The sequence below is a fragment of the Penicillium solitum genome, assembly GCF_028829755.1.
Source record: "Penicillium solitum strain IBT 25940 chromosome Unknown utg000004l_segment0_segment0, whole genome shotgun sequence".
Classification (NCBI taxonomy): domain Eukaryota; kingdom Fungi; phylum Ascomycota; class Eurotiomycetes; order Eurotiales; family Aspergillaceae; genus Penicillium; species Penicillium solitum.
In genome coordinates, this window is record NW_027072124.1 from 554,361 (window position 1) to 566,507 (window position 12,147).

The following is a 12,147-nucleotide window of genomic DNA, read 5'->3' on the forward strand; positions in this document are numbered from 1 at the left end:
TCCCGATACGCCCCATTAACAAATGGTTGCAGTTCTGGTGGCACGTTCTTGATCCTTTTATCGACAAAGACATATCGCATTTTCCGACGGCATATCTCTTCAAATGAGTCACCCTCTAGAGCATCGACAAATGAATTCGCGATTGCAATGGCTTGTCACTTAGAGCTAGTCGCGTACCCCACGAATGAGTCTTGGCCCTTGTCGTCACGTAGGGAAACTCGAAGGCTAAACCGCATGCCCGGGTCACTTTCTGTGGTTGTGGTGGCATAAACATGGGGATGTTTTTCACCCACAGGTACTACCTCACCTTTCACAAAGAACATTGTCTGATTTGGAGGTGCCTTGTGGATTCGGAAAGTCGTCTGTTGAACGTTGAACTGATAGGTGCTGACTTCCCCTTTTTTGGATTCGTGTCCCTTGAAATAGTACCCTATGAGAAGTTTGAGACTTTTTCTATAGGCCAACAAATTTACCTCTGTTTTCTGAGGTGTCTCTTTTTGTAGTCGATCGGTCATTAGTCTCTCCTCCTTTGAGTCAGACTCTGTCACCGTTGCACTCCCCTGCTCAACCGCTTCGATTATGAGATCTTCATCAACCAGGATTGTGCCCTCTGGTAATGCTAAGGTGCCTGTAGGTTTGATCACTTTACCACCTTTAGTCTCTGGCACCGAGGTAAGCTTTTCCTGGATATCTCTTAGCAATAGGCGGACCTTTTCCATCGTCTCCAAAGTGATCACACCCCTTCGCCTTATCTTTGACTGTGGAACCTTTCTAGGTCCTTTCCCCTTTTGAGCTCTTGGTAAGGCTTTCAAGAGAACGAGAAAACCAAGCCTCAGCGACCCAGCTGTGCACTCTGCGAGACGGCATACGTCATAATCTTCCTTAAACCCTAGCCTTTCAAGCCATATCCTCAAAGTCGGGTTGATATTTACTAGCTCTGGTTTCAATGGGTCAATTCTCTTAGATCTCTCGTCATCCCACCCACGAAGCACCAGTGCTACTGTGAGTGCACTCTCATAGAATGACGTAGAGAGCTTGATGTTTGAGACAACTGACACAAGCCTGAAAAGGTGCTAATCTTCACAGCTGCGGGGCCCTTGTTCCACCATAGTGTGATGAGAGGAGCGGGCGATCTCACAAAGATGCGTTCAATGGCGTTGTGTCGGAGTCTTAGCCAGCATTCATATCGGACGCCTTGTAGTTCCAAAATGAAGTTATGCTTTTGGTCTTGCTCTGTAAGAGCAACCTTCTCTGCAAGTTTTCCGCAGAGAAGAATTAGTCGAAGATTGGATTTTTCAATCAAATCTTGGGTACTTGTGGAAAAGAATCTTATTCCGGCATCACGTGGCGTGCTGACCTGGAATGATCCAGGGATAAGCTTGTATTTTTGGAAATTGGCAAACCATATCAAAGAATTTGTGACCGAAAACCCGCTTTCTCTCAGCCCCCAAGGAAGGGATATTTCGCCATACGTATGGCTTGGAACACTATCCAACACGATGCCAACAGAGGCTGATGTAGTGCCAATTGGGATTGCTAGATCGCTTTTCGCGTAGTGTTTGTCCCCCGACGCTAAAGTAGCCTCTTTCGAAAATTCTTCGAACCAAGCCTTCAGATCCAGGGGCTGGATCTGGCTGTCGAGAGGCGCCCAGGGGACTTTTTCTTCTGTTGGCCAGAAATCCATTTCAGCAAACTCGATGACACGCCGGACAGCAGTATGAAGAGCACTGATGTTTTCTTCTCGCCTCAATCTTGGACATCTCTGAGTTTGGACCAAATTTTCCTCTGAAGTATTGGGCTTATGCTTCTGCTGTGCTCGAATACTTGGCCACTCACGGATCTCGGGGTCATCAGAATTCTCTAGAAGCTTTGTAAACTCCCCCCGAACTCTTGGTGCAAGTTCCCTACTCTGCATGAGTGGGGGAACTACGTTAAAACGAAGGGTTGAGTATGAGCCTTCCGGGCAGGTGCCAAAGTAAGTCTCAAGGACAGAGGGGGGAAGTGTTTGAAATGCAAGAGTGAAAGACATTTCCAAAACATTTTCGAACGCCTCTTTTGTCGAGATCTGGGTACAAGGAGGAAATTCTATAATCCAGAGTCGAATAAAATTACCGTGGCGGTAGCCTGCTTGTGAGAATGTGATAGTTTTTTCCGGTTCGTATTGCACGACAATGTTGAGGAATGCGAATTTTGCCAACACTGAGGCCTGTCCGACATAGCCACGCCAGTAATCCATGTCTCGAGAATCAGTTATAATGTCGCAGTAGCCACCATTCGTTTGAGGCCAGGGGTCGGGATCTTGCATTTGCGATAAACGGATGCTATCCAGCCTAGCATGTGTTAGCTTTTCTCAACTAAAGCTGGTGGATATTATATACATCTCCACTGTGATTACTTTGCCTTGCATAGCGAGAACACGAGAGTCGATTGCATTCAAGGCCATCTCGGCAAAGTCCTTTTCACCACCAACAGCATCAATCACGAAGTGATAGGGGCAATGTTCAATCAAAGGGTCCTTAATATCTTCTCTATACAGCTTCCGTACAAGCGAAAGAATCAGAGGCCCCATTTCTGGCATCTTAATCTGGTGTTGAAGCTAAACGACTTTAGTCAGAGGCAGGTTCTAGCCGATAAGAGGAGAAACGGGAGTCTTGCCTTAGATTTGATCTGAGTGGATTGCGGTGAATCTTGCAGTGGTGCAAAAAGGTTTGGGGAATCGCTTGAAAGTTTGAGGTTTTTCTGAGGGCAGTTACTCTTGAAATGACCGATCTGACCACAAGTAAAGCAGGTTGGCTCGGCCTGCGGACAATCATACTTCATATGACCCTTCTTGCCACATTTAAAGCAAGTTTCCAGGTTCATAGATCCTGACCTAGGCTTCTCCTCACGTTTCCGCTTTTTTCGGTAGGCAGTTACGCTTGAGGTGGCCCTTCTCTCCACACTGGTGGCAGGTTGATGCGTGTTTGCAGATGGAAAAATGGTTGGGCTTCATGAACTCATGGCACTGCCTGCAGTGATTGTGACAGTCTTTAGCGAAGTGGCCACTGAAACTACACCTACTGCAAAACATGCAGTCACTTGGAAGAAAGGAACCCATGCTGAAATGGAGTGGGACGCTTGTCAGGGAACGAGATCTGAACAAGCCGATGGCGAAACAAAAGATATTCCAGGAGAATAAAGCAGATGCAAGGCTAGTTTGGAAACCAGGAAGAATCTCGGAAGAAGAGGAAGAAGAATAGGTAGAGAGGTGGCGGGACAAAGAGAGCAAGCAAGCGAGATAAAGAGAGAAGAAGAAAAATAAGATTAAGTCATTATCTAATGGATGGCCAAAGACTACAAACGCAACAAACGAGTTGATATGGTCTGTATTGGAGGCCCACATACCCTACAGATATTAAATCTGCCAATTTGATTCAAATCTTACTTCAATGGGCCCCGCTACTCCGGCTAGCACTACACCACCCATAGCTAGTATGTTAGGTATGCCGGGTTTGAGCCCTGATATCATGCAAGGCATACTTACTGGCGTCTATGATGTTCCAGGCTTAGACCCGTCTTCCATGGACCCTATGGCTTTCATGAAGCGCGCGTAGTCAATGGTACTAGCAAGGTCCACCTGGTTTCGGAAGTCAGCCTCGGGGTGAAGAAGCCCAGATGAGTTATAGAGGATACGACGGACGCTGAGGTTACGATGGATTTCACGGAATCGAATTTGTATAAGCAAAGTTCTAGTTCAGGCAAACCAAGACAACTGTTGGCCATTTTCAGAATAGATGACAATCATTCTAATTGTTGGGATGATCCTATCTCCCATTGTTTGCTTGCAAACTGAGCGCTAGATGCAGGGTATAAATTCCCATAGGTTAAAATATCAAGGTTTCTTCCTCTGCTTTCTCCCCGGTGGTGGCTCCATCAATCATGAAAGAAATGATACGTCAGTGAGCGGATTTAACTTGCTACGGGAATCCATTTCTTTCCCATACATTTTTGTACTACACCACGATGTCAAATTCAATTGAAAATATCGAGGATCGAATCCAGGAAGCTATCAAATTATATCATCAATCTACCAAGCCCAATGTTGCTAAATTAGCACGGGATTTTGGCATTTCCCGTGATCGACTAAGGGGCCGGATCCATGGCCGCCAGTCTAATTCCGACCGTGCCAAAGCAACCAGATCCTTGAATTCAATTCAAGAAAAAGCGCTTACTAGCTGGATTCAAAGACTAGATAATGTATATATATCACCTACCCCAGAGATGGTTGAAGCTGCTGCAAATACCATCTTAAAAAAGGCTGGCGAAGATCGGATTGTCGGCACAATTGGGTATATCGCTTTATTATAAGGCTCCCCCCTACGCTCAATTATATTACCCAAAAGCCAAAGGAGAAATCAAGGGTTAATAGTGAGGATTACGGTATATTATTCCTATGGTTTAATAATCTTTCCGATCTATTTAAACTATATGAATTCCTACCCCATAAGATCTTCAATTGGGATGAAACCGGCTATCGAATCGGCGAAGGCAAGCCACGGAAGGTTATTACCTCTCGTACAACTAGCGATATCGCTAATAGAGGTCAATCGGAATCAATTACTAGTATTAAATGCATTTCAGCAGATGGCTGGTTGATACTACCATAGTTTTTACCGAAAGGTAGTAGCTACATAGCGGAGTGGTATGAAAATATTACTACGCCTGATTTCCGTATTAAACCTACCCCTAATAGCTAGATTGACTACGAGACTGTATTTAAATGGCTAGTCTCCTTCTACGAAGCTACTATTAAATTAGTACAAAGGGGTAGGCCAAGGCTACTTTTAATAGACAATCATAGCTCCTATTTAACCTTCGAATTTATCGATTTTTATACCCAAAAAAAACATCATCCTATTTTACTTTCTACCACATATAACACATCTCTGCCAACCGCTCGATGGCCCAGCATTCTAAAGCCTAAAATATCACTTCCGTACGATAAATAACGAGATTGTTATGTGGGGTGGAAGTATAAGCAAAAAACGGGATTTTTTCCGGACTATTCAAACGATTCGAGAGTAAGCTCTTACCCAAAGAAGAATTAGATATGTTTTAAATCTAGGGGTATTTGGCCCCTAGATCCAGAGATGATTCTTGATCCTCTACGTCAAAGAGATCTCGCCCCCCCCCCCCCCGGGATTTTACAAGCTCAGTCACCAATTTACCGCCAGATATAATTGAGCGGGTTAAGAAGCTTAATACTAATAAGCTTCTTAATAATCTAGATTAGATTAAACATCTATCTAACGGCATACAACGGCATATTCAACGGAGCATGTATGCAAATACGCTTTTAACCCAAGAGGTTGATTTATTGAAGGCCTCTTTGAAGAAGTCTCAGTCCCACAGATCAACTGCAGATACCCCTAAAAATCGGAAATCGCTTCTTGGGACAAAAGGCAATGTGCTATCACCTATATATGCAAATAGGATGATAGTAAAAAGACAGGATGTTGAAGCTAAGAAGTTGAAGCGGCTATAGGCAAAGCATGCCAAGGAATTGGAAGCTCAACAACGGGCTTAAGAAGCAAGGGATTTAGCAGAAGCTGAGCATGAAGCTTCAATGGCAGCAAGGGATAGCAATGGTAGTAATTGGTATATAGATAGCCGTGGTGGTTACCTGTAAATATTATTTTCATAATTGAATGCATTGAAATTTGGGTATCTAGTGAAAAATGGGTATCTAGTGGGGCGCACCAACCCCCCAGGCATGGGGGGTTGGGCGCTTGGCACGGTTACTTAGTCAAAACTATATATTTTTTATATATAGCAAGCCCCTGCAAAAAAAAGATAGAGCACGACGGCTGCATGATTCGAACATGCGCCCGCGAACGGAATTGATTTCTAGCTGTGGATATTGTTAGTGAATGTTGGGTGGACCAAATGTTGAAGAGAAACGTACTCAATCGCCTTAGACCACTCGGCCAAACCGCCGCTTAATAATGGTTACGTGGGATAGATGATACATCAGAGAGGGCGTTTACTACCAGAATTCTAGCTATAGACTGACATAAGAGTTTGACTATTTGCACACCCCTTAGCGCCCTTTTTGACTAACTGCACACCTTTAGTCTATTTTAGGTATAGCGCCCCTTGGCATTTTGATTATATAATTGGTTACGGTATGGTATTATAGATAAGTCACCTGATAATTTAATTTAAGAGGTTTATGTCTAAGATAACATAGTACCTATATAGTATTATCACGTGACTATGTTTGCCATACCATACTGTAACCAACTATATCAAGAGGCACTAGGCCTAAAGGGATTAGAGGGTGTGCGGTTAGTCCAAAAGGGCGCTAAGGGGTGTGCAGATAGTCTTTCTCGACTTCTAATAAAGCAGCCCTGGAGCACGTCCGAGGTACTTAGTCAAAGGTCATGCAAAGGACGAGACAGAGATCCGCGATTCGCGCTTCCCCAGGCAAGGTCGGAATCCCGAGCTGAGATTTCAGCGGTGCCCTATTTGATATGACGTTTTGTCAAAAATGTACGTTTTTGCCTTTCTACAGCAAGGCTGTGCAAAAAATATAGAGCACGACGGCTGCATGATTCGAACATGCGCCCGCGAACGGAATTGATTTCTAGCTGTGGATACTGTTAGTGAATGTTGGGTGGACTCATGTGTTGAAGAGAAACGTACTCAATCGCCTTAGACCACTCGGCCAAACCGCCGTTATTTAGTGATAAAATGGATATTACGTTAGTGAGCGGGTCCATCTTCTTACCGGAATTCAGATCTACAGTCAAACCCCGTTAAAATGTACTTTACTTTTTTGTAACCCGATCACCTTGGAAGAATTTACGCTCCCGGCTTATTTTGCCATAGTAAAGAGCGCCAAGGCTGCCTAGTTAGGTATAGCGCACCTCGATTTTACAAGCTTGCAAAGTTGCATTTTGGGCCTACTGCCCACGTGTTTTATTATTTCCTAATGTCGAGTACTATGCATGATGCATGGTATAAATTACCGTGTCAATACAGCCCGGAAAATCAATGGACCGTTATGATTACGGTACCATATAAAAGTACATATATTGCTTAATTATCGATGTCCGCACAGATTGGAAAAACAGCGGACTTTGTCAATTTAGAGATTTTTGCATATGTCAATTTTACATACATTGTCGTACACGTCTATTTTCCGTCACCTAATTCCATTAGCTTAACTCTCTGTATCTGGCGCTTTTCTGCTGGTTTTATCTGAGGTTATATGCACTTTGTATAGTTATAGAAAAGTCTCTTGCACAGAACATACTTTTGCCTTTTTTACCGCCTTCGTATATACCTAAAAAGGACATATAAAAGAATATCCAAAAAACCATAAAAGGATATCACAAGGCCGACTATTCTTGTGCCTATATAATACAGAAAGGTACCCATGGATATTACACAACCCAAAAGTGCCTCCCGAGGTCACTTCTTTACAAACCCCCTCAATTCGCAAGGATTTACTCCCCGAGGATCCTTGCATTTTATTAACTGGTTTCGCTGTATTTAGCTATAGATAGACCTGTGATAAAGCTCCACGTCCGGAGTACTTGGTCAAAACCGTATATTCTTTTCATTGCAATGAAATGCAAAAAAAGATAAAGCACGACGGCTGCATGATTCGAACATGCGCCCGCGAACGGAATTGATTTCTAGCTGTGGATACTGTTAGTGAATGTTGGGTGGACTCATGTGTTGAAGAGAAACGTACTCAATCGCCTTAGACCACTCGGCCAAACCGCCTGTTCTGATATTAAAATTTTGCCTATATAATACATAAAGGTATCCATGAATATCACACAACCCAAAAGTGCCTCCAGAGGTCACTTCGTTAAAAACCCCGTCAATTCGTAAGGATTTACCCCCCTTGGCAACAATTCTATCAATGTGGCTCCGCTAAGACTACGCTAAATTTTGATGACGTGGTGTATTACATATACCATTATACTATTACACAGAGAGAGGTATATATACAATTAGTATATAATACAGTAATCGGGTGTTAAAAGACGCGAAAAATACCAGTGGAAAAAGATCAATAGGATCTACATGGACAGAATTGTTGCTAGGGGGGGGTACTCCCCGAGGATCCTTGCATTTTAACTGGTTTCACCATATTTAGCTATAGATAGACCTATGATAAAGCTCCACGTCCGGAGTACTTGGTCAAAACCGTATATTCTTTTCATAGCAATGAAATGCAAAAAAAAGATAAAGCACGACGGCTGCATGATTCGAACATGCGCCCGCGAACGGAATTGATTTCTAGCTGTGGATACTGTTAGTGAATGTTTGGGGGACTCATGTGTTGAAGATAAACGTACTCAATCGCCTTAGACCACTCGGCCAAACCGCCTGTTTTGATATTAAAATTTTGCCTATTTAATACATAAAGGTACCCATGAATATTACACAAAAGTGCCTCCCGAGGTCACTTCTTTACAAACCCCGTCAATTCCCAAGGATTTACTCCCCGAGGATCCTTACATTTTAACTGGTTTCACTGTATTTAGCTATAGACAGACCTATGATAAAGCTCCACATCCGGAATACTTAGTCAAAACCGTATACAGTAAACCCCCGTTATAACGAATCAATTGAGACACGGTAAAAATTTCGTTATATCCAGGTATTCGTTAAATCCAGGTGCCATACATTAAATATATATTTCTGGCTTACATACAAATTTAGGCCCCAAAAAAGCTCCTTATATCTCTCTGCTTCTGCCCTCCAATTCTCCTTGCTTCAATTAACCTCTCATGTTTAGATATAGCACCAATTAACTGGGTTTCACCCTATTCTTACTGTTCTTTATATAACCGAGGGTTCCTAAAGCCTAAGTAGCCTGCCTTATGGTATAAAACCTGGGGCTGTACAACCTCTATCTTATCCTCATCAACCTCCTCACAAAACTCACTAAGTACAATATCATCAATAGTATCAATACTCTTTATAAAACCAATTTTTAAGCTGCTCATAGGGAAGCAAGGGTCTTTTTCGACGGTACTCTTCGAGAGCGGGGAGGTTGAAATTGATTAGTAATACCTGGATATAACGAATTTTGTATGGCGGATTAAATCAAGCACCGAATTCCGTTCGTTACATCCAGGTATTCGTTATATCCAGATTCGTCATAACCGGGTTTTACTGTATTCTTTTCATAGCAATGAAATGCAAAAAAAAATAAAGCACGACGGCTGCATGATTCGAACATGCGCCCGCGAACGGAATTGATTTCTAGCTGTGGAGATAGTTAGTGAATGTTTGGTAGCCTAATATAGAAGAGAAACGTACTCAATCGCCTTAGACCACTCGGCCAAACCGCCTGTTTTGATAACTTTCCACAGATTGCCTAGAAGTTCGGAAAATTCAGAAACCGCTTCCTAATTAGGTGGTTGTGCGGAATAGAAATTAACTTCTTACTGCTCTCCTTGGTTAGTTACCTAGTAATACCAGCTTGCTATTATTAATACAGACGTTGGGCTACTAACTACAGTAAACCCTACATATTTGTAACGGTATAATTCAGACACAGTAAAAATGTCGTTATATCCAGGTAGTCATTAAATCAAGTGCCGTACATCAAATATATATTTCTGGTTTACATACAAATTCAAGCACCAAAAAGCTCCTAATATCGTTCTAATCTCTGCTTCTGCCCTCCTATCTTCCTTACTTCAATTAACCTCTCGTGTATATGTAGAGTAGTAATCAACTTGGTATTACCCTGTCCCTGCTATTCATATAACTGAAGGGGCTCCAAGGCCTGAATAGCTTCACAGTGTTGATACTAGGGCTCCTCAACTACTATGTCATCCTCATCGACCTCTCCAAAGGAACCCACTTAGTACAATATCATCAATAGTATCAATACTTCTTTTGGGAGGTTGAGATGGATCGGCGAGGCATTTTAACTGGTTAAAAATGAGGTATGAAACCCTGGATATAACAATTTTTTGCGTAGGGGAGATGATGAATTAACGACTATCGTAGAAAGAAGGGTTTAATGATTTTTGTATGGCAGATCAATCCAAGCACCGGATTCCGATCGTTATACCCGGTATCGTTATAAATATGTAGGTTTACTGTATTTATTAATCCATCTATTGACTCTTGATTTAGGTGTGACGATCGGGACTGGACCGTACTTTCTGCCGTAACTAGCCGCCCTGACTTTAGAGTTTTCTGCCAGATGTTTCCGACTTGTAGATGTTTGACATGTTTGTACGAAGAGACAGGACGAGGATCTACAAAGGTCCTGTCGCACACGTTTCCTCTCTTCTTCTTCTTTTCCTTCTTTGTACTTAGTATTTTCGTTTAATGCACTCTTTACTTTGAAGAATTGGCTGGTAACATTAGGTAGACATTTACTGCTGGCATATACTCACTGGCATTGTCATATAATTGTAAGCCCTTCTGTATTAACCCTGATTAAGCATAGCTGATACAACCTGTAATTAATTAGCAAAGCCTGCTTTTGAGCCTCATCATATTCCTATGAGATTCCCATACTTACATTAGGATTAGTAGGAAACAGAGCCTCTACAGATGAGTAAATAGGGGAGGGAAATAGCCCTATATCCTGCCTGCCTAACTGGGTTTCTGCCAGGCAGAAATTAGTAAATGATTAAGAAATACCTAGTATACATGGATTGCCAAACGTCACTAATATCAAACTCCCTGGTTATATAATATACAGCAAGACAGTGGTAGGTACCTACACTGTATAGCTAAGCTACTTATATAAAAAAAATTCACTATTATTATACCTAACACTAAGCCAAGTGAAATATATAATTTTTTTAAAAATTAAAATACTGGTCTTTTTATCATATAAAGCAGAATCGATATAGTGGGCAGAATTATGTATATGCCTAATAGGTTAAAATAAGGTGCATGTGATTATTAAGCGGCGGTTTGGCCGAGTGGTCTAAGGCGATTGAGTACGTTTCTCTTCAACATTTGGTCCACCCAACATTCACTAACAATATCCACAGCTAGAAATCAATTCCGTTCGCGGGCGCATGTTCGAATCATGCAGCCGTCGTGCTCTATATTTTTTGCACAGCCTTGCTGTAGAAAGGCAAAAATGTACATTTTTGACAAAACGTCATATCAAATAGGGCACCGCTGAAATCTCAGCTCGGGATTCCGACCTTGTCTGGGGAAGCGCGAATCGCGGATCTTTGTCTCGTCCTAGGTCATGGTTGTGCGTGCAGCTAGGTACAACGAATGTGTTGAGGTTGCAATATACACCTTTTGTAGGAAAACCCCATTGACGAGCTTTCGGACATTCATATATTGGCCGAGGCAGCTGCGTTGATGAGCGTTGATGAGGAAAGTGACAGAGAAGCTCGGCTTGCTTATTCCGCCATTTGGTCTGCGACGGCGTCTTGTCATCGACGCGGAGACACAGGAGCAAAACAGATGCCGTCTCACGGTTACCGGTGTTAGTAGTGATGGAACGCCTATGACATTCCTTCAGTCGGTCAGAGTTGATGGCACCAGACAGGTTGCTCGCGCCGAACCGTTTCCTATTCATGTTTATGAAGACCTGGAACTAAGTGTGGAGTTGAAGCTTGGGCTTGAACTTATAGGACATTGTAACTAATGTGCCAAACCTTGAACTTGTCTATGAGTATAGTGGGAATGAAGAAGGCTTCTACGCTCTCGAATATAACCCATAGAATGGAATGTGGGTTGAGAGCCGGAACACTCTTACTTAGTGCTATCGACGTTGGACTACAACTCAGAAGGATTGGCCCCTCGGATCTGTACTAAAAATTCGATATCCGGTTGTCAAAATAAGGTGAATTGATTTGCTGATGCTACATATCACCAGATGATGGACGATGAATTCTGAACTGAATTCCTTCACTTCAAGGTTTGTTTATGCCTTTAGATAACCCCTGGACGTTTGCTGTATGATTTGTCCTCATGTTCAATGAAATCAATGTAAAGTTCATTAAATTAATTTATACTTTCTAAAGTACTATGAATAAGCGATTTAATAAGATAAAAAGAAAGACCGGACCTAGGAATATAGAGGAGCTCAAAACCTATCGATTTAGTAAGGATTGGATAGGCCTAGGCCAAGAGACAAGCTGGATGTTGAGT

At 42.5% G+C, this 12,147-nt stretch overlaps 2 protein-coding genes across 2 annotated transcripts; both read right to left on the reverse strand.

Annotated features, from left to right (window-relative positions):
- Nucleotides 1-155: 155 nt before the first annotated feature.
- On the reverse strand, nt 156-2,569 carry N7455_006196 (uncharacterized protein; the record flags this gene model as incomplete). The annotated part of the gene is made up of 3 exons (XM_065605299.1): nt 156-1,000; nt 1,057-2,330; nt 2,379-2,569. The coding sequence occupies 3 exons, from the start codon at nt 2,567-2,569 to the stop codon at nt 156-158; spliced, it is 2,310 nt and encodes a 769-aa protein (XP_065461153.1).
- An 8,571-nt stretch (nt 2,570-11,140) lies between these two features.
- On the reverse strand, nt 11,141-11,572 carry N7455_006197 (uncharacterized protein; the record flags this gene model as incomplete). Its single annotated transcript, XM_065605300.1, has 1 exon — nt 11,141-11,572. The coding sequence occupies one exon, from the start codon at nt 11,570-11,572 to the stop codon at nt 11,141-11,143; it is 432 nt and encodes a 143-aa protein (XP_065461154.1).
- Between the last annotated feature and the right edge of the window lie 575 nt (nt 11,573-12,147).